This window comes from Balaenoptera ricei, chromosome 11, assembly GCF_028023285.1.
Source record: "Balaenoptera ricei isolate mBalRic1 chromosome 11, mBalRic1.hap2, whole genome shotgun sequence".
In the NCBI taxonomy this organism is placed as follows: Eukaryota; Metazoa; Chordata; class Mammalia; order Artiodactyla; family Balaenopteridae; genus Balaenoptera; species Balaenoptera ricei.
Genome location: NC_082649.1, coordinates 7,737,501 through 7,761,493, shown reverse-complemented (window position 1 = coordinate 7,761,493; position 23,993 = coordinate 7,737,501). Strand labels below are relative to the sequence as shown.

The following is a 23,993-nucleotide window of genomic DNA, read 5'->3' as shown; positions in this document are numbered from 1 at the left end:
GATTGTTGAACTGTGATGTTTGTGCCAACACCCAAGTGAGATCAATGGGCTACATCTGTCCACATCTGCTGTTACAACTTTCTATTTCAGATCACCTTCCTTCCACCACTTCGAAATAATTCACAGGCTGCAACTCTTCCCAGCCCAAGTCCACAGCAAACTTCAAGTCTTTTCCAAGGTAAAGTGTCATATTTATTGTAGCATTTGTGCATTGCTTAACCATTGAACATGTAGGACACCCTGCTACTGTTATTAGGTTCCTATCTTTTTTTTCCTAAGAGTCACTGATTAACATTTTTTAGTGTTGTGTCCCTAATCCCATTTTACCCATAAATCATGCTCTTTTTTTTTTTCACAATTTAGCATAATGTGATGATTTTTAGGAACGCATATATGGCATTATTGCAGAACTGACAGTATGGGACGATAGCATATTTTTTTCTTGAAACAGAATGACTGTGTTAGCTGTTAAGAACTGATCTTTCAAATCGTTTGGTATGCATGATCGAGTAGTCTCTATCTTCTGGGTCAGTTACAGAATTATAGAATGACATGGGATTTTTAGAAGTTATTTAATTAAAGTATGTCATTTAATGGAGAAACAGAATCTGAGAGAGGTCACATGACTTCAGTAAAGTCACACGGCAAGACAGTGACAAATCTAGGATTAGAGTCTGGGTCTCTTGAGTCCTAGTTCAGTGCTTTTTCTTGTTCAGATTGGTTTAATACTGTGGTTGTGACAGGCTAGTCTTTGAACCACTAGCATCAGTACCACCTCCAAACTTGCTAGTGGTGTAAATTCAGTGGGCCGGCCCAGCAGCCCTCTAGGTGATTTGAATGTACACTAAAGTTTGAGAGCCACTGGCTTAGATTACAAACCACCCATATCTCTGTGACCCAGGAGACAAAAGAATAATAGAAACTGGATCTAAATTATTTAGCACAGTTTGAAAAGGTTACATTATTTTTGTGATTTTCATAGATTCAAAAGAAGTATTTTAAAAATGCAGACAGTTCTAAGATTTTGGTTTTATCCATTGAAACAAGTATATACAGCACACACACACAAAATAAGGCAGATTCTAGATAATAACCTCCCTTTAGATAGTAGTCAGAGGATAGAAAAAGTGAATTTTCTTCTTAACAGCTTGTTAAAAGTAAGCCACCAAAAAACCCACATATGTATGTGAAAATCTATATATGTGAAAATCTATTTGTGTGTGTGTGTGTGTGTGTGTGTGTATAGTTATAATATTGGGAATAACAAAATAGCAATCAAAGAAACAGTTTAGTCAGACCGAATATTTTGTAGTTTACTGTGAACTAGAAAGATAGAGTTCCAATAGTTATGAGCTGTCTTTCCTATTTTCCCAGCTGACCACTGGATATGAAGTTATATGAACCAGGAAGATGGGGGACATTTCCTTAAGTTCTTTACAATCTGTGGAATTTTCAGCGCTAGTTTTCGTTTGTAAATATTAATGTTTCGGGCCAGTGTAGAACTTTAACTGGGGAACTTAGACACATGAATGTTAGTCAAAAATTCACTTAGGAATCAGTGTAAGAGGTTTTAGCTTTCCCTTAGTTAAAAGACACATTTTTCAGTCATAATAAATTTTTCATTTGCTTTTCCCCACTTACGTCACATGGAGCAACTCTAGGCCTTAATGCCTGTCAAAGATGCTAAGTGACAGGTGAGCAGCTCAGCTAAGAGTGTGGTCCAGGCAGTGAAGGCACACTGGCCTTTGAAACCTGGATCACAGCTTCCTAGGTGGCCTTGGGCATGTCACCTAACCTCTTGGGAGTTTCAGTGTCCTTATCTGTAAAGTGGGGATAATGTAGCCCTCCCTTACGGGTTGTAGGGAGGATGAAATGATATCATATATGTAAAGCCTCAGTCCCTAATCAATCACATGTTGTTAACACTTACATTTCCAATGAGTCTGAATTTTCTTTTTCCACCTCTGTCTAATTTTTTGAGGGATCTCAGGCTTTGGTCAACTTCTCAGTGGTTTCTCTATGACTAGTTGTGTCATTTTTATCTCATTGGTTGTGCCTTTCTATTTGAAGTTTCTATTATTTATGTGTTAGTTATTTTCCCCCTAGGCTGTAATTTCCTCAGGATCTGGGATCATTGTCACCCACTGCATTGGAACAGTGTCCTTCGTATACTAGGTGCCCAATAAATATGTGTGGAATGATTGAGAGAATATACAAGTGAACAGTTCAGGTAGTGGGCCCACTGAATAAGTAATAATATTTGCTTCTTTTGGTAACAAAAATATCCTTTCATGACGTTAATTCCCCTTTACTTGTGAATCAACCTATATTTTGTTCCTGGATACCTGACGAAGAAATGTAAACCCACACCGATGTGTTTATTGATACGTAAAGCCCATGCCAAGTTGAATCTGAAGTAAAATGAAGGATAGAAGTGTGACCGTATAAACAAATGGCGCTTGTTGTTTCATGTGAACCCCTATGTGACACTAATCCTGAAACGCATGACAGGGGCCGTTGAAATATGCTATGCATTACTAGCAGTGATGTTTCTGGAACTGTACCTGTGATAAGATTTATATACCAATGTTCTCAATCAGATTCTAGGGATCAATTAATCACACTATCAATAACAAAGAAACAGGTGTGGTTTCTAAAGGCTTGTGCTTGCTAAAGGCAATCTTTTCCTCCCTATTTGTACTACCTTGTAAATGCAGTTTGGAATTTTTCTTCTGTTTGGTGCTAGGAAAATTGAAAGCTGAATTCTTGCTAGGATAAAGCAGGTATGGACTTGTATTCATCGACCCTATGACTTTAATCACAGTCACTAGTGTAGTGCTTTGTGGGCTCCATTAGGCAAAGTTCATTTTAATGATGAAAATGGCAAGGCTTAGTGGTGGAAGGAACAGCTGAGCCACCCTGAACAGGCACTAAAAGGACCTTCACTGCTCTGGGTAGGACATATTTGAATGCTCTGCTTAGTTTAGCTGGTGAATATAATACAGCCTTTCTATGAGTTTTTGGTTCAAGATATATATATATATATTTTTTTTTTCTCATATTTCTCTTGAGTTTTTATTAAAAGGTTAGTAAAAGACGAATAAAAGCATGTAGGATGGTAGGGATCTGTAGATAAGAGATGACAATGAATTTCTGGAAAAGGAAAAATAGTTGAACCGCATTGGTTGATGAAGCAGGATCAAAAAAGTGATCACCTGGAGGAAGTGGCTGGGGGAGAGGGAACCAGTAGATCCAGCAACACCCCAGGGAGTTGGCCAGTAGAAGAGAGCAGAATTGAAAATACAAGGTCTATTTGAAAGTTGAGAACAAAACCAGAGTTCTCCCCTGCCACCTCTGTATCTCCTTCACACACAATGCTTACTCTTGCATGTAAAGGGGTATGGGGAGAGGGTCTTCAGGCACAGATAGAGCCAACTCATAGATTATTAAAAATAATTTGATGACTCCACGAATTGTAACAGAAGTCCTTCCATTTTCATTTCTTTCTTTATGTGAACAATGTTTTTCGGTGTGTATATCCAGAAAAATAGCAACCGAATTGAGGCTGAAATATATGTCAGTAATATTCTAAACAAATGAGCTGATTGTACAAAAACATCCCACACGTGGCTGCTGCTTATACCTGTACAGATGCACTACGTCAAGGGTGATGCTCACACAGGCTTTGGGTTGAATGGCGCCCCCTGCTGTTGTGCAGGGCGTAAGATACTGAACTGAACGGAGGGGCCCTGTATCATTCCTTTTATTTAGGGGCATTTTTACATTTTGTTTGATAATTATGTATCAATAGTTGTTATATGCTGTATTTACACTTTTGCTCAATTGTGAACTAATTATAGCTTAACTGAGAAGAAAAAGTTAATAAAGGATTCTAGGATTATAGAATGCAGAAAAAAGTTTAATTTCAATTTGTATATATATGTTTGTTGCAGATGAATATAGAGTGTTCAACAAAATATATGTTTATTCAAGCACAAATATATAACAAATGAGAATATAACAATAAATTTCCATAGGCGAAGTGAAATAGAAATAGGAGTCCAAGTTGAAAAAGGAATGTTACAAGTTATCAACAATAAAGAAGAGCAGGTTCATGTATTTTGAAAATGGGCAATAGAGGGTATTGAATATTATTGCATTTAGATTCCATTGGATACATTTATGAGATCTGTAAAAGTGATGTAACAGGGTTATTTAAAATTTTCAGTATTTACAGTATACCAGAAATTACATTTGTAGCAAGTGTTCACTTTATGATGAAACATTTTGTATGTCAACCCAAAGTCATCTAAAGGATACATAGTTTTTCAGAGTTCTTTTTGGGGATATGACAACAAACAAAACATAATTAAAATCCTTGGAATGGTGGACAGGCATTTATCAATAGGAGGAAACTGAAGAGATTCTTCTTTAAATGTTTTGAAGCAGTTGTCTGAGAATATTTGGACAAGTTTTACAGATCCTGGGGCTTTATGTTCACATGTAAGAGGACAGTTTAATGGCTGCCTCCTTATCTTTCTATCCTGAAGTTATGGCTGTCTACCTTAAAAAGAGGTTGCACTCGCATACACAAGAGTTTGTTAGCCTTTCAATTCTCTTGTACTTAAATGTAGATGGTCAACCAAGGATCGTCAAATATTTGAGGAAAAACAGCAGTATGAAATGGAAAGACCGTGAAAAGCAAACTAAAAAACTTATCCTGAGCAATGGAGGCAATTAAGATTGTTGTAAGGAGAAATTACAACAAAACAAATCAAAACAAACTCTCCTCAGAGAAATTAAAGAAGGTATCGCATTCCTAAAACAATAATAGAATGCCAAAAAAAAAAAAATCAGATAACAAAAAGAATGCTTAGAAATTAAGTCTAAATGGAAATTTAAAAAAAAAAGACTCAATAAAAGAGTTGTAAGACAAAGTTAAAGAAATGTTCCAGGATGTAGAAAAAAAAGCTGTCAAAGATTTAGAAAATATGGGAAAGATAGTTAAATGAAGCAGAGATTCCACCCAGGGAATCAAATATTTGATGAATTGAAGTTTCAGAGAAAGAGAGGAACAAAAAAGAAGATTGATGGGGAAGTGAGAATCATAAACATTAGATGAAAGGGCCATTTAACCTTGATGCCAAATCCATTCTCCTTTGAGTAGCACAGGGGTCATGATATTGTAATAAGAGGAAAAATAATTTATCGAACAACATAGTCTTGCCATAAGTTTTATTAACACAGTCACAATTATAAAGCTTATCAGGTTTTGTTTGTTAGGATCAATTTGTAGACAAAGCAAAAAAATGTTATAATTATTATGGTTATAACAGAATGTACATTTCCATTCTTGAAAAAAAGTGAAGGTATAGTTGAAAGAGATTTGGAGATAAAAGATTGGAAGAAAGGTGTAGGAGGGATGTGCACCCTAAGATGCTCATGTTATAAAAGTAGGAAGTGATGAGATACTCTTTATATGTTATGGAATAATAGAGGTTCAATATTATTCGATGTAACCATTAGAAGGTATGACAATCGTGGAATCCAATTAACGTCCATAATTTGAAGTGATGCAGAGAGAAGGGGAAAGGAGAAGAGTATAAATGAGATACATTTAAATCATGCATAGCATACTAGCTTGCTAGGACTGTCATAACAAAGTACCACAAGGAGAATCTGTGCCACTCTTTTCTTCTAGCTTCTGGTAGCTTTAGGTGTTCCTTGGCTTGTAGACAGTGTTCCTCCTGTGTCTTCACATAGTCTTCCCTCTATGCGTAGCTGTCTTTGTGTCCAAATTTCCCTTGTATAAAGGTACTCCAAGATTCCTGTCCCCTGGAGATTTAATCAAACACTAATATAAGTACTGCTGTGAAGGGATTTTGCAATAATTAAAGTCGCAAGTCGGTTGATGGTAAGATATAGAGATAATCCAGGTAGGCAAATCTAATCACATGCGCCCTTTAGAAGCAGAAAGTTTTCTCTGGTTGGTGGTAGAAGCGGAAGTCAAAGAGATTCAAATTATGAGAAGGGTTCGATATACTATTGCTGTCTTGCAGACAGGAGGGCCACATGATAAGAAATGTGGTTGCCTCTAGAAGCTGAAAATGGTTTCCAACTGACAGCCAGCAAGAATTCAGGACTTCGGTCCTACGGGTGCAAATAACTGAATTCTGACATTAATGTGAATAAGCTTAAAAAAGGACCTCAAGCCAGATGAGAATATAGCCAGCTGACATCTTGATTTCAGTCTAAGCAGAGAACCCAGCCATGCCATGCCAGATTTTTGATCTATAGTAATAAATGGATGCTATTTCAAGCTGCTGAGTTTGTGGTGATGTTTCTGTCACAATGAAAAACTAATACAAGTATCTTGTAAAGAGCAGAAAATTTTAATCTGAAGGCCAATTTTCCCATTTTTTCAATGGGTCATTCTTTTGGTGTTATACCTAATTGTAAATAGGACAATGTCACAAACATTTTCTTTTATGTTTTCTTCTAGAATTTTTATAGTTTTAGCTCTTACATTTAGATCTATGATCCATTTTGAGTTAATTTTTGTGGATGGTGTTAGGTAAGGATCCCTATTAGTTTCCTTGGGCTCCCATAACAAAGACCATGACAGACATTTATTCTCTCCCAGTTCTGCATTTAATTTTTCAGTTACTTCAGAAGTCTGCAATTAAGGTGTCAGCAAGGCTGTGCTCCCTTCAAAGCCTCTAGAGAAGAATCTTTTCTTGCCTCTTCTAGTTTCTGGTGGTTGCCAATAACCCTCCGTGTTCCTTGGCTTGTGGCAGCATAACTCCAATCTCTGCCTGAACCGTCAAATGGACTTCTTCATTGTGTCTCCAAGTGTGCTCTCTCCTCCCTCTTATAAGGATACCCGGCATTGGCTTTAAGGCCCACCCTGATCCAGTATATCCTCATCTTAACTAATTATATCTGCAAACACCTTATTTTCAAATAAGTTCACATGCTGAGGTTCCAGGTGGACATGAATTTTGGAGGGACACTGTTCAACCCAGTACTGGATATGTTCATTCTTTTGTTTTGTTGCTGAATTTGGTTTACTAATATTTTGTTAAGGATTTTCACATTTATGTTGATAAAGGGTATTGATCTGTAGTTTTCTTCCCTTGCAGAGTCTTTGCCTGGCTTTGGTATCATAAAATAAAATTGGCAACTATTCTTTCCTCTTTTATTTTCTGAAAGAGTTTGTGAAGAATGGATACTATTTGAATATTTGACCAAATTCAGTCCACTGATGTCATTTGGACCTGGGCTGGTTTTTTTTTTTAATGGAAATATTTAAAATTACTAATTTAAATTCTTTACTTCTTTACTTGTTTTAAGTACATTGAATTTCTATTTTTTTTCTTGAACCAAGTTGGGTAATTTCTAGATATTTGCCCTTTTTCTCTAAGTTTTCTAATTTATTAGTATAAGGTCATTCAGAATATTCCCTTGTAGTCTTTTAAACTTTGATTAGGGTCTATAGTGATGTCCCACTTGCATTACTAATTCTTATACTTTATGTCTTTTCTGTTTTTTTCTTGGTCAGTCTGGTTTAAGTTGTATCAATTTTGTTGATCTTTCAAAAGAACCAACTTTTGGTTTCAATAAATTTCTCTATTGTTTCTCTTTTTTATTGATTTTCACTTTAATTTAAATTTTTCCTTTTTTTCTTGCTCTGAATTTAATTTGTTACTCTCTTTTTAGTTCATTAAAGTGAAAATGTAGATTAATGATTTAAGACCTCCTTTTATAATGCAGCTATTTCAAGCTATAAATTTCTCTTTAAACACTGTTTGCTGCATCCCATGTTTTTTGATATCTTGTGTTTTCATTTTAGTTCAGTTAAAATTATTTTTTAAGTTCACTTGCAGTTTCTTCTTTGAACCTTGAGTTATTTAGAGTGGGTTGTTTCATTTTCAAATATTTACGGATTTTCAATTTTTGTTGTTTTTGATTTCTAATGTAATTCATTTGATGTCGGAGAACATACTTTGAATTACTTTAATTCTTTAACTTTTTGATACTTATTTTATGGCCTAGCATATGGTATCTCCTAGAGACTGTTCCACGTGCACTTAAAAGATGTTTATTCTGCTGTTGTTGGTTAGATGTTCTCATAAAACTCAGGTAAGTCAAGTTGGTTAGTAGAGGCATTCTTCTATATCCTCCTTGATTTTCTTTCTAGTCCTATCAGTTATTGAGAGTGTCCAATTATGTTGTTGAATTATTTCTTCTTTCGCTGTCAGTCTCATTTCATAGATTTTGATGCTCTGCTGTTAGGTCATTATTTTTTCAGATATTTTCTCTACCCCTTTATATTTCTTATCCCTTTCTAGGACTCTCATTACTTGTATGTTGCTTATGCTTGATATCTCATAGGTCTCTGAAGCTCTGTTCATTTTTCTCCACATTTTTCCTTTCTCTTCTTCAAATTGGATAATTTCTATGGATCTCTCTTTAATATTCTTAATTCCTTCTCTACTATCTCATTTCATGAGTTGTTGAACCCATCTAGTGAATTTTTCATTGTAATCATTACATCTTTCAATTCTGGAATTTCCATCTGACCATTTTTATAGTTTTCTTTTTTCTTTTTTAAGATTTCTTATATTTGAGTCTGTTAATACATTTTCCTTTAATCTTTTAGCCATGGTTTCTTTGAATTCTTTGAACATTTTATAAAAAATGCTTTGAAGTCTTTGTCTACTGAATACAACTTCCTTACCCACTCAGAGTTAATTTTTGTTGACAGCTTATTTTCCTGAATATAGGTCACACTTTTCTATTTCTTCACTGTCCTATAAATTTTTGTTGAAAACCTGAATCTTAGATAATATGGTGTCGCAAATATGATTTTGAGTTTTTGCCTTGAGGATGACTATTGCTGCTGTTTTATTATTTTGTTTTCGCTGTTTGGCTTGTTTGAATTTATTTTGTTTTTAGTAATGTTTCTGAACTTAATCTGTTGACTGTGTCTTCCCTGTGATGTGTGGCTGCTTCTGTCTCTGCTCAGTTTTTTAAAAACTTTAATAAACAGTTTCAGCTTGGCTTTATAGAGGCTCCTCCGTGTCTGCACAGCACGGTGGTCAACCAATGACGGTCCACAGACACCTTGAGTCTGTAAGATCTCCCTCCTCTGCTGATGGATCTGGGTGTGGGGCTGGGAACATGTTTAAAATTCAGTTTTCAAACATTCACGGACTTACTTTCTGCCAGGTCATCCCGGGTCCTTCCTGCGGATCTGCACAGCATCCAAGTCAACCGGGGATGTGCGGAGAGCTTGGCTATTCTTGAGTCTTCCCTGCACACGTGCACGGTCAACAGGGATCCGTGGAGTACCCATTTAGCCCTTCTTTGGCTCTCTCAACTCCAGGATCTCCTTGTCAAATTTCGGATGAGTTGAATGGTCCACTGCTCACCCCAAGTGGGATTGCAACTCAGGGTAATAGAGCCATGGGCTGTCATCACTTGTTTCCCACTGATTTTGCTACTCTCGCTCACGGTGTAACTGAGTATGCGTTTTCTGTCCTCAGCACCAAAATCCCCTTCCACAACAGTGAAACTGCTGGTTTTTATTGCCAGTCCTTCCTTGGAAGCACTACTACCTTGGCCCAGCTGGAGTGGTGTGAGGGGGCACTGCAGATATTGGAGCAACCTTGGTCAAGGGTGTACCCACAGTACTTTCCTTCATTTCTGCAGTTTTCCACAAATGCATGTTTCTCCGTCTGTTGTTTGCCTCTGGTCTTTTTCCAGAGACTGAATTTATTGCTTTGGATCTTTCTCCCTTCCAATTTTTGGGGGCTAGGATTTGACCACCTCTTCATTCTGCCATACCCATATCCCTCACCATCATTTCTGAAAGATATTTGCCTTGGGTATAGAATTTTTAAACTGAGTGTTGTTTTTCTTTCTGCACTTTAAAGGTGTCTGTCCACACTCTTCTGGCTTGCAGAGTTTCTGATGAGAAGTCTATATAATTCTTAACTTTGTTCCTCTATGTGTGATATGCCTGTTTTCTCTGATTAGCTTCAAGATTTCTTCTTTGCTGTTGGTTTTCAATGGTTTGTATATGATGTGTATACATGGGTGTGTTTTATCCTACTTGGTGTTTTCTGAACTCCCTTGATCTCTGCTTTGGTGTCTGTCATTAATCTGAGGGAATTTTTAGTCATTATTCCTTTGATGATTTTTTTGCCTGTCTTTTTTTTTCTATATTCAAAATTACAGGTGTGTTAGTCCATTTGGAATTTTCCTACTACTTTTGGATACTCTGCTCTATTTTGTTCTGTTTTGTTTTTTTATCTTTCCGTTTTAATTTGGGTAATTTCTGTTGCTCATAGATTGAGTTCAACTGATTTTATTCTCAGCTGTACTGAGACTACTAATAAGTCTGCTGATGGCATTCTGCATTTCTCTTACCATATTGTTCATTTCTACATTACCATCTGATTCTTTATTATTCTATCTCTCTGCTGAAATTCCTCATATATTCATTATGCTGCCTACCTTTTATATTAGAGCTTTTAACACATTAATTACATGTTTTCTTCCATCTTTATTGAGATATAATTGACATATAACACCGTGTAATCTTAAGGTGTACAGAATGATGGTTTGATATACACAGATTTTGCAAAATGATTACCGCAAAAAGGTTAGTTAACACATCCATCACTTCACATACTTACCTTTTTTTGGTAATGAGAACTTTTGAAATCTAGTCACTTAAGTTTCAAGTAAAAAATACAGTACTGTTAACTATATTTACCATGCTATAAGTTAGATCACATAACTTATTTATTTTAGAACTGGAAGTTTATACACTTTGACCACCTTCACCCATTTCCCCGACATCCATACTTCCATCCCAGCAGTGACAAATCTACTTTCTGTTTCTGTGGGGTTTTTTGGTTTGTTTTTTTTTCAGATTCCACATATAAATGAGATCATACATTATTTGTCTCTGTCTAAATTTCCTTCCTTTTTATGGTTGAATAATATTCCATTGCATATATAAGCCACATCTTCTTTGTCCCTTCATCTATTGATGGACATTTAGGTTGTTTAGATGTCTTAGCTATTGTAAATAATGTTGCAGTAAATATGGGGTTGCAGAAGCTTCTTTGACATAGTGATTTAGTTTCCTTCAGATATATACCCAGATGTGGGATGGCTGGATCATATGGTAGTTCTATTTTAATTTTTTGAGGACCCTCCATACTGTTTCCCATAGGGGCTGCACCAATTTACATTCCCACCAACAGTGTACAAGGTTTCCTTTTTCTCCACGTCCTCACCAGCACTTGTTATCACTTGTCTTTTTGATAACAGCTTATCAAACAGGTGTGAGGTGATACCTCACTGTGGTTTTGATTTGCAGTTACCTGATGATTGGTGATGTTGATCTCCCTTTCATGTACCTGTTGGTCATTTGTATGTCTTCTTCAGAAAAACGTATATTCAGGTCCTTTTCTCATATTTTAATTGATATTTTTTTCACTATTGAGTTACATGAGCTCCTTATACAATTTGGATATTAACCCCTTATCAGATATATGACTTTCATGCAATCCAGTAGGTCATTGGCTGTGGTTTGCTGTTGGGGGTGATTGCTAATCTGGCTCTCTGGTCAGGTGGGGCCTCCAGCTGTACCCACAGTTGAGTTGGCTTGGAAACCATGCTCTACAGTTAGACAAAGTTGCTGTCTGTAATCCCGGGTTGGGTGGGATCGCAGGCTATCTGCTCTGTGACTCCATGCCTGGGCAAAGCCACAGTCTGTGTTCAGCAATCAAGCAGGGCCATATGCTGGGCTCCACTGCTGACTGGGGTTGTATGCTGGACTCTGAAGCCGAGCATTACTGTAGACTGGGCTCTGAGGCTGCTCCGGGTCACTAATCAGGCTCCGTGATTATGCAGCGTCGGGGTCAACAATTGGGCAAGGCTGCTGGCTTGGGTCGCTGGTCAATATAGGCTATAGGATGTGCTCTGCACCTACTGGGCATCTGTGGCCATGCTTCCCGATGGGGCAGGACTGGAGGTTATGCTCGGCAGTTGGGTGGGACTGCAAGTTTGTACCCTTGCTTGGTGGGCCATAGGATGTGCTCCATGGACACTTAGCTCTTTGGCTTGGGATTCGAACAGACAGAACTGTCAACTGAGCTTTCTGCCTGCATGGGGCCACCAGCTTGGCTCTGAAGATGGGCAGAGCTACTAGCTGGGATCTCTTCTTGGACACTGTGGTGAGCAGGAACCTGGTGTCAACAAGATCAACAAGATCTGAGCAGTGGTTGCTATAAGCTCTGACACCTTCTCCATCTCTATTTGATCCCCAGTGGCTGAGCTCCAAAGGTTCCCCCAGTGATTCCCATGAAGTTAGACCCAAGTGAGTCTCCCAGGAAACACCCCTCAATGCTGGGGAAGCTGAATATCCACCTTGGGTTCTCTTGATCATACTGGGGAAACTGTAGGCCCAGGGGAGCCCTCGGTTAAGCATTGTGTTGGCCTGGGGGAGGGTTGATGCAGTCAGTGAAACCGCTCCTCTTGTCTTTGCAATGCCGTCCTTCTGGATCTCTGTTGTCCGGGGTATATTTCAGCCTCACCCTCTGGGTTTTGGGATTTTCACGATGGTGTCTGGTCCATGGATAGTTGCTATCTTCTTGTGACGGGGAACTGAAGTCAGGATTCACCTATGTTGCCAACTTGATGACGTACGCCACTTTATCTAGTTATATTATTTAAAATTCTCTCTCTGGTAGTTCTGACATCTGGGTCAGATCCAAGTCGGCTTCTGTTGATCGCTTTGTCTTCTTGGCAGGGTGTTTTGTTTTGTTTTTCCTTGCTTTTTCACTTGTCACCTAACAGTGTTTGAAAGCTGGTTATCTAGGGCAGAACAGTAGAGACTGAAGTAGATATTATTCATGCCCAGAAATGGCATATCTTTTATTTTGTTAGTCTTTCCATGTGGGAGGTTGGTCTGCCTCGTGAGTACTTGAGCTGGGTTTGGTTAGGGTTAGGGTTATCGTCAGTGTACCACAGACTTAACTCCTGTCTTAGTCTTTAACCTGTGCTTAGAATGATGGCTGGTTTTCAGAGAAGGTTCCTCCATGTCTGCTCAAACCTCAAGTTTAAGTTTTTCCATTGTGACTGTACTTGAGGGAGCATCGGTCTCCATAGTCTCCCCTCTCCCAGCTGTATACTGACGTTACTTGCTGCTCAGTGCCTGGTAGCCTCATGGTGAGCTGAGCAGGTATTCTTCTCAGGAAGGAGCTGTGCCTCTGTGCCCCAAGGATGGGGTCATCTCAGATCCTGCCCCTCTTTCTTAGGTAGGAGACTTTTAAGAGTTTGGTCCAGGATGTTTTGTTGCCCCTACGCCAGGGCTAGAGGGTATTTTTGAGTTCTCTTCTCTCAGCTGCAATGGGTCTTAACCTTGGCTGGGTGCAACAGGGTTTGCTGACATTCTCCAGAAAATGAAGGCTTTTGTTCCTGAAGGGAGATAAAGGTGGAGTATCCAGGTGGGCCTTTGCATTTTTCTACAGTGGCTCTGTTGCATCACAAGAGAGGCTTTCTCTGATTCTCAACGGCAGCTTTATTGACATTTTGGATTGGATAGTTCTTTGTTGTAGGGAGTTATTCTATGTATTGCAAAATGTTTAGTAGTGTTCCTGGCCCCTAACTACTGGCCACGAGTAGCATCCTTCCAGGTATGGAAATAAAAAATGTCTCCAGACATTGCCAAATATCCTCTTGGAGGTGTAATTGCCCCCTAATTAGAACCACTTCTCTGAACTCTCACCTTGCGCCCAGTTTTCTCCTGAGAACCCAGGAGGTCCATGGAGAAGAGCCTGTGAACGTTTGTGAATTACCCTTGTGTCTGAAGATCCCACAAGTTCTATATTCTCACACTAGGTCACATTCAGACCTGGTTACCAATTTCAGAAATCTGTTAAAAATTTTTAGCTGAATTCTCCTTACTGGCTTCTAAGGGGTTTCATGTCTGCTCCAGTAAGCAAGTGCTTGCAGCATGTTGCTCCTTAGAGACATTGCTCTTTCCTTAGATTTTGGATTAGTTGGTTACGCTGTGACGTCAGCTCCCTGGTGGGTTTCATAAAAGTTGTAAATGTGCAGACATTCAGGATTTTTTTTTTTTTTTTTTTTGCTTTATGTTTGGCAACAACACCCTTTCCAGCTTTCTATACCTTAAGTGGAAGCCAGAAGTCTGGCATATATAATTTTTAAATTTTCTCAACTATTATGCAGAGAAATTGGAGACTTTTAGAGGTTAAGCAACTTCCGCATGTGCAAGAAATTTGCACCAGTGTCTTTCTAGCTGTAAACACAAGTTTATTCCACAGTGTTATTCTGGCTCTTTATTTAAGTGATAGTGTGTTAGGTTTAACTAGTGACTTTCCAAGGTAGGTTTTATATTCCCCTTTTTATTTATGCTCTAATATAGATTTAGATTGTAGTACAGAAAACTACTGGGCAGAATGAGAGAGGAGTACTAGTAGACCAGTTTGTTATTATGGGTGTCAGCTTACTCTCATGTCTCTCCCAGAGGTGTCAAATTCAGACGTCTGTAGAGGCCAGGCAAGAAATATAAATGAGTGAAGTGTGCTGGGTCTGTGATCGCTATCATTTTCCTTGACACTTGTGGCTTTACTTTTGAGAGTAGCAGGGATACAGAGAAATATTTCTTTATAAGAAAAACAGCAGAGCAAGCAGAATGATATGTGGGTACTCTGTCTCTCGCTCTGCCTGAGGACTGGCAGAATTTATTTGACCTGCACAATTTTTTTTTTTTTTTTTTTTTTTTAGATTGAGGCATGTTGTGACAGTTCCTGGGCACTGTCTACTGTTTTAAAAAGTCACGCATTAAAGTTACCTGTCTGCTCCTGAGATCATTTCCTTCAACATTAAATATTTGCCAAGCACCCACCGCTTGCCAGGCTCTGTTCTAGGCTCTGAGGATGCAGCAATGAAGTCAGCAAGACTTGCCTTTATGGAGCTTACATTTTGGTTTGTGGTCTGCAACAGGGAGAGGGGGGACCCTAGACATTACTAACACTGCCTAAAAAGCATGCTGCCACCACGCACCATCGATGTGGCCGAATTTTTAAATTTTCCAAGAGAAGCCAGAAGTCGGATTTTGACTGCAATTTTCTTATTCTTAAATATTGGCTCAATATGTTTTAAATTACTGTGGAGGTCAAACAAAACATGTTTGCAGACAGAATCTGGCTTGCGACCTCTGTCTAACACCATTTTTGCCCTTGCTGGTCTGCTTGAGAAGAAAAATGCAATGGAATGACAGCTGTAGCCGTGCTAATTCCCTTCTCTGGAAGCAATGAACCAGTTGTCAGAGATTTGGCAATGCCAGGATTTAATTTGCAATACAAGGTCAACAATTTCAGTGAAAGCCATTTTAAGATCAGCCTTAAAACAAACCAAAAAAAAAAAGTGACTGTACAAATTAGCTTTTTAATGATTATTAACCTGGGCCCAACAGGATACGGTCAACGGGTTACTTGCAAGCAGGTTATATTGCAGTTATCAACCTGCTTGCAAGTTTGAGGCCAGCTTTTAAAACGTGATTCCTATTGTAGGCTGCTTGAATTTCAACAAACATGCTACTCCGTGGTTCAAATTTGTAGCCAGAGTGAAAATTCCATAATGGTGCTCATGAGTTCATTAAGTCAAGTGTTCCTGAAAAGCCAAAAACAAGGTTTGGCTTGATAAATTGATAGCGTTTATAACTGTTATTTTTCTTTTCCTTCTTTTTTCTTTTCTAATGAAAAGAACGCTACTTTGGACTTTCTTGACAATATGGGTCATACAGATAGTTTGGCAAATATATCAGTTTTCTGATGGGCTCCATCTTTTGCGAGTTATACAAGTGATAGGTCTTTAGGGGGTGTGGTGACTCTTCATAAAGCACTAATTTATTGAAATTATGATTTGCTGACAGATTCTACCCATTGTTGTCTGAACTTATCATTCCCATTTTCATCGCCCCTCTGTTCTCATAGTTCTTCTCCATCCATCTTTTCCTATTTGACTCCTAATCCTGCCCGCTCCTCAGAATTCACTCTGCCGTCCGTGTATCCTTCTCACCGATCTGGCCTCTGGCACTGGCCTCACACCTATTTTCTCCATCTACTTGTCGCAACTTTTAGTAACTGGGTCATATTTTACTTTTTAACAGTTCTTTCCTACTTTGGAGGCCTTCAAATTATATTCCCAGGAATTACACTGGGAACACACATTCAGGTGTGTTTAGGCCAGAACCAATACATTGCCCGTGTCTCTTTATGCCCTACAACCAGGTCACATGCTCTCTGATTCTTCTACAGCTCACGGTGGCTTGATTATTCTTTTTTTTTTTTTAATATCTTTATTGGAGTATAATTGCTTTACAATGGTGTGTTAGTTTCTTCTGTATAACAAAATGAATCAGCTATACATATACATATATCCTCATATCCCCTCCCTCTTGCGTCTCCCTCCCACCCTTCCTATCCCACCCCTCTAGGTGGTCACAAAGCACCAAGCTGATCTCCCTGGGCTATGCAGCTGCTTCCCACTAGCTATCTATTTTACATTTGGTAGCACATATATGTCCATGCCACTCTCTCAGTTCGTCCCAGCTTACCCGTCCCCTTCCCCGCATCCTCAAGTCCATTCTCTACATCTGCGTGTTTATTCCTGTCCTGCCCCTAGGTTCTTCAGAACCAGTTTTTTAAAAAATTTAGATTCCATATATATGTGTTAGCATATGGTATTTGTTTTTCTCTTTCTGACTTACTTCACTCTGTATGACAGACTCTAGGTCCATCCACCTCCCTACAAATAACTCAATTTCATTTCTTTTTATGGTTGAGTAATATTCTATTGTATCTATGTGCCACATCTTCTTTATCCATTCATCTGTCGATGGACACTTAGGTTGCTTCCATGTCCTGGCTATTGTAAATAGAGCTGCAATGAACATTGTGATACATGACTCTTTTTGAATTAATGGTTTTCTCAGGTTATATGCCCAGTAGTGGGATTGCTGGGTGGTATGGTAGTTCTATTTTTATTTTTTTAAGGAACCTCCATACTGTTCTCCATAGTGGTTGTATCAATTTACATTCCCACCAACAGTGCAAGAGGGTTCCCTTTTCTCCACACCCTCTCCAGCATTTATTGTTTGTAGATTTTTTGATGATGGCCATTCTGACTGGTGTGAGGTGATACCTCATTGTAGTTTTGATTTGCATTTCTCTAATGATTAGTGATGTTGAGCATTCTTTCATGTGTTTGTTGGCTATCTGTATATCTTCTTTGGAGAAATGTCTATTTAGGTCTTCTGCCCATTTTTGGATTGGGTTGTTTGTTTTTTTGATATTGAGTTGCATGAGCTGCTTGTAAATTTTGGAGGTTAATCCTTTGTCAGTTGCTTCATTTGCAAATATTTTCTCCCATTCTGAGGGTTCTCTTTTCGTCTTGTTTATGGTTTCCTTTGTTGTGCAAAACATCAAAAATTAAATACAAAGAAAAAATATTAAAAGCAGCAAGGGAAAAACAACAAAAAACACGCAAGGGAATCCCCATAAAGTCAACAGCTGATCTTTCAGCAGAAACTCTGAGAGCCAGAAGGGAGTGGCAGGACATATTTAAAGTGATGAAAGGGAAAAACCTACAACCAAGATTACTCTACCCAGCAAGGATCTCATTCAGATTTGACGGAGAAATTAAAACCTTTACAGACAAGCAAAAGCTAAGAGAATTCAGCACCACCAAACCAGCTTTACAACAAATGCTAAAGGAAATTCTCTAGGCAGGAAACACAAGAGAAGGAAAAGACCTACAATAACAAACCCAAAACAATTAAGAAAATGGTAATAGGAACATACATATTGATAATTACCTTAAATGTAAATGGATTAAATGCTCCAACCAAAAGACATAGACTGGCTGAATGGATACAAAAACAAGACCTGTATATATGCTGTCTACAAGAGACCCACCTCAGACCTAGGGACACATACAGACTGAAAGTGAGGGGATGGAAAAAGATATTCCATGCAAATGTAAATCAAAAGAACGCTGGAGTAGCAATTCTCATATCAGACAAAATAGACTTTAAAATAAAGACTATTACAAGAGACAAAGAAGGACACTACATAATGATCAAGGGATCAATCCAAGAAGAAGATATGACAATTGTAAATATTTATGCACCCAACATAGGAGCACCTCAATACATAAGGCAAATGCTAACAGCCATAAAAGGGAAAAGCGATAGTAACACAATCATAGTAGGGGACTTTAACACCCCATTTTCATCGATTATTCTTTATTACCTCTGTTTGGCAGGCTGTCTCTCAGTTGTAAGGCATAGGCCTACAAACCCCAAATTCCAGCTCATGGAGCCTTGGAGAGTGACATTCCTTATTGCAAATGGTACTTGATCTAAGCTCCCAGAGATTCCAAGCAGGGAGGGAACTTCTGCCATACCTTTTACTCATGAGACCGAGGAATACTCGGTTTTACTTCTCCAGTGATACCTGCTTTTAAAATGATACACCACTTGGTTCTATCAAAGTATTTTCTAGATTCAACTACATGCTTTCTATGAGAAAATGAAGGGATCGTGATCTTATTTCACAACTGTACTCAGTCTTACTGTACCAGTATTGCATTCTGAATATTGGTGCAGAAAGATGTTTAAAATGCAGCCTTCTGTGAAGGGAGAGAAGTGGTCTGCCTCATTTGGAAGTCTCCTGAGCACTCTATTGATGTGAATAGAGCCAACCTGTGCTTCTTGGCTCGCATGTTTTGAATTCTATGTCTCCAAATAAATTTATGATAAGAAAAACATGACCAACTTTACAAATTACAAACATTTTAAAGACAAATATTAACTGTTAGATTGATACCAAATTCAAGGAAACAAAAGAAAACAGATTTCCACTTCACGGTCATTCCCAGTAATAGATGTTTTTGAATTCCTCTTCAGTCGCTGTGCCATGGAACAAACAAGCAAGTCAAACTTCAATTTTTGTTACTTGACTAAAATGTTCTCATTTTGATGTCAGTTTTTTCTTTTAAATAATTTTACACGTATTTCCCTTATTTTAGGAAGTAATCGATATACCCTTTGCATCTTTCATGTCGCTCTTACATTAAAAAGAGTTTTAAAATTAACACTAAAAGGACTAAAATCTTTCCTTTTGCAACATTGATTGCCATGTAAGAGCTCACTTGCCCTTTGTGGAGTGACTTTTTAAAACTATGACTGAGAGCTCTGAATAAAAAAATAATATGTCATATATATCATTCATACATGATGTACTTTGTTTTACTGCCAAATACTGATAACCATTTCAAAAGGGCAAATTCCAAGTTTAAAAGGCTCTTTTGGTGACTATTTACAGTAATCTAATAAATGCTGGGACTATCACTCATTTCCCATTTATTATGATCAGCTGGCCCCGGATTGTATTCTAGTGTAGTATTTTTATCAATTGAAATAATATCAAATGGAATAGCTTACAGATTGAATTTGATAATTTATTGCGTGACTCTAGGAGTTTTATGAGTGCTACAAACACATTTCCTTTTGTGAAGTGTGTGTGTTCCATATCTTTGCTGGATAATGTTCTCAGGATTTAATCTGCTTGGTACCTAAGTACACATATCTATCATTGACTTTATCAGATATTATCTGCTATGACAGTCGCATAACCAGATTCTAATTTTTAAAAGGAGAAATATAAAAGCTACCAAGAGCATGTGACAGCAAGTTTTCATCATAAACTTCAGTGCAGTCTGTACTGGCCACATTTTAGGCATAAAAACAGGAAGTATAGGCTGTGTAGATGAAGTTTGAATTTTTCCTACAGATTACTTTTGTAAAGCATCTTGTGAATATTTGCCAGCTCTCAGTTTATTAGGAGTCTGGCTAAGCAAACAAGAACAACAATAATGCAAACAAGTTATCATCTGTACAGCATGGCGAACTATACTCAATATTTTGTAATAACCTATAGGAGAAAAGAATCTGAAAAAGAATATGTATATGTATAACTGAATCACTATGCTGTACACTGGAAACTAACATGACATTGTAAATCAACTATACTTCAATAAAATTTAAAAAATTTTAAAAAAAGGCACCAAATCAAATCCTATTGACTTTATACTGAGATTTTGGGGGACCATTAAGAAGCATCATAGCTCTATCTCTCCTACTGCAAATTGCTTAATATGTCTTAAAATGGGACCAATTTATTCTAGTTTTCAAATATTTTTCTTTTTTAGAGGAACTTGACTTAAATCTGTGCATTGCCAAGGGCAAGGAGCCGAGAACATGGATAGACAGGTAAGATTGATAAAACAGTAACCCCTTCTTTGATTTTTATTTTTTTCTTTAAAAGCAGCCTTTTAAGCTTTATTTTTCATAATATTATCTGTAGAGGGAAAGTACAGAAGTGAGCAGAAATGTAGTCTCTTTTGCAGCACTTATGAATAAAGAGGATGATTAACGAGTGTAGCAGACAATGTAATAGAAAAAGAGTCTCTAGAAGTTAAACAAAAGTGCCTTCAGAATTTCCAAGGATTCCCATAATCCATAGTAGGGCTTCACTGTGCCTACCCACTGTTCTATTTTTGATTAGATTTATAAACACAGCACCACATATTTTCATGTGGCTTATCGCCCAGGGGCAGAATTAGATTGACTGCGCTGAAACTGTGAGGCCTGTGAGTTTTGGGCAAGGGCTAGAGTGAAATAAGTAGTGTAATTGTTTTTGTGGAGTGACCGTGGGACCTCCTCTGTTCTGAATTACACATGGCTCAACCCTTTGACCTAACCAGACTCGGCAGTGGCTGGCGGAGCTCCTGAAGCTGTGCTGAAAGGGTCCATCGCTGACAAGTTGGAAGGTTCTCTGTCAGGCGAGGTTCGGGCCAACAATCATATTAAACTAGAGTAATTACCAGCGAGACCACGTCTGTGACCACCACAACTTCATTAACCCGTCATGATTATTTCAACAGGAAGTGCCAATGTGAGAAATTTGTGGAATCCAAATGTAGCATGGGCCCTTTGATTAACAGAAGATATATAAATATAATTTACTAAATTTTGGATCATCTTGAAGGATGCTTTGCCAAATTATTCAAACATTATTATGATGATTTTTTAAAAAATACATAAAGTTTGGGAAAATGCTATAAGCCATAACTAAAGTTCTTTCATTGCAATGAGCTTAATTTAAATTCTTGAAAAATAAATGACAGCCCACTGATATAATGCCCCAAAGGAATCAAAACTAAGGGGGATGCAGAGAACTTCTAGAAAAGGTTGGAGAGAATCATATGTGCTGACATTTTTGCATTTGCTGGAAATTTAATCTGTGATTCACATGATAATGATTTAGATAAATATATCTATGTATGATATGGAAGTCAGTCACTTGAAGTTTTATTTTCGATTCAGTTCTTAAATTTTCAAAGGCAATATAAGCAGAGGACTTTGGTTTACTTTCAAGCACTTGACATTTTTTTCCAAAGCTAGTCCCATTTCTGAAACATATCTAAAAAGTTTTAATCTACTTTCTTTTTTCATGGCCAGTTTTACAAATTAAAGGTCTCTATTGAAATGTTTTCTTTCTCATCTGAAGCAACTCAGGCTGAATATTAATTCAGTTCTTAGTTAAATGACATTTAATTTTTTAAAAAAGAATATGCAACTTTATATTTTTTGAATGTTATTCTTCTACTCTGGGAACTCTAAAAGATGAAAATGGGGAGGTCCTTATCAGATCATTTACAGAAGAAAAAACACTATAATATCCTATAAGCCCCCCCAATAAAATTGCATTCAGCCCTACCCAGTCTTATTCTCATTAGCAGTGAAGAATGTGCTCCCCACGTAATCTAACATGGAATGCTTAGAGCAGACAGGTGCAAATTGCAAGCTGTTTCACTTTGGCTGTTATCCCTTAAATCGACAAAGTAATAGACTGGGCGAACAGAAAGAGTTCCAGCTCAAGCCGAATAAATGAAAGTCTTAACAGGGACACACCAGCTGGCTAGAAGAATTCCATGTCATGGACACTAAATGTTACCTTTATGCCACTTGCCAAGGAAGACGGCTTCAATGACACCCCCTATCTTTTATTATTGAGATGACGTTGCTTCCAAACCGTATTTTGCTTTATTGTAAAGGCAACACGATGGCCGAAGTGGGTGAGAACAGAAGCCAACATACCTGTTCCTGTTTACCATCATTACACTCCTCGCAGCAATTCAGGCATGATTGGGTTCCTGGAGGTGGACCAGATTGACAGTATTTCTATCCGTGCCATTTTTTTTTTTTTTTTTTTTTGGCTGATCCAAGCAAAGCCCCAGAGCAGTGAAACAACAAAAACAATCACCACCACCCCTCCTCCCCAGCATGATGACGGTACTGGGCTAGTTGGCCAAAAAAAAAAACAACAGTGGTTCATGTTAGGAACACCTAAATTAATTTCGTGGAAGAGACATGCCACGCCAGGCTGCGTAGGAATCTAAGGTATGCATCTCTGAAAAGGGACCCTGAGTCTGTCATTCCAAAGTTGCTTCTTCTCCCCGGTACGCCCTGGAACCGCTGTCTGGAAGAAGCAACTTGAACTTTGGCTCTGAGGCCGCTGAGCGGGTCTGACTGCGGGGTCCTCCGCGCACGTGAAGGAGGGCGAAGACCCCGGAGCCGGCCTTGTTTACAGCCGGGCAGGAGACACAGATGCGGGCTGACGGTTTCATGAAGCACAATCGGTTGATCCCAGATGCAATCTGACTGGCCTGACTGAGCTGTGCAGTATGCAGAATTCACTCTCTTGCTGGTCTGTGCCCACCAGGCTTGGAGCCGCGCTGCCCGCGCCCCTCGGCCGTGGCTGTGAGGGCAGCCAGAGCTGGGCGCTGCCCCCGGGGACCCGATGCCTCCTGACAACAATCACATTCTTTTAGAAACTTCCTAGGTCTTGGTTGTCACTGGTTAGGAATGAGTTTGTGGCTGTGGCGCGCGTGTGTTACTCGATCGTTGATTTCCTTTCGAGTTGAGCGAGTCGGCATCAAAAGATATTTGCTGCTTTGTAATGAAAAGGAAAATATCATCGAAAACACTGTCGGTTCTTACAAATTTCAGGCAGGTTTTTTCCCCCTTTGTTCAGATCACAAAGTATTACTGATTTTCTTCTACACTCTATCATATACTTATATTTAATAGAAGAACCTTCCCAAAATTTCAAAGAAAGACCTTTAAGAGACATAGATTTATCACTAAGCACACATATAAATGTGTTACTAGAAACTGCTCATTTTGATTTTAAAGTTAGAGTATATTATATCAGTTAAATGGAAATGTGAAGGAAAAAAGCCATGAGGAATATCTATAGTAGTTTTAGTTAAGACTTCTATATATTTTGCTTTCTTTTTTCAGAACTAAATAGATATCAGTGAGAAGCAGGAAGATACTAGGGAATAAATTTTGTTTCTTTAATTTAATTTTTGGGATACAATACGGATACTTCACACATTAATGTGAACTTATTAAAAATAATAACACATGAGTATGCTAACTTATCAAGTGGTAATGAATGAAGGACTTGATGTAAAATGTAACCGAAGGAGTATTTAGTATGAGCTAAAGAGATAAAATCTCATCAGGAAAGAGAGAATCTAAATTGAGAAAAGGGTGGAGGAAAATGCAATTTACACCGCTTAAAGGTGCCCATGTGTAAAGGAGAGAAAAGAGTGAGGAAATTGACAAAGGAGAGAAGTCGGAAATCACTCCCAATTTCCTCTTGAACATGTGTTACTAGTAAAGAGGTCACAGAATATAAACCATCACTTGGTAATCCTCTCAAAGACTTTATCTCTGGTGTGTACGATCAGACTTTGCTTTCTTTTTGAATATGTGAACTTGTGAAAATATCTGAGACCCTTTTAACAGTGGA

At 38.1% G+C, this 23,993-nt stretch overlaps 1 protein-coding gene across 1 annotated transcript in view; it reads left to right on the top strand.

Moving 5' to 3' along the window:
• Positions 1-23,993, top strand: part of LOC132375389 (uncharacterized) — a 249,143-nt gene that overhangs the window by 5,768 nt on the left and 219,382 nt on the right. The window contains 1 exon segment of the mRNA XM_059940637.1: positions 20,320-20,380. Coding sequence (XP_059796620.1) covers positions 20,320-20,380 — 61 coding nt within the window.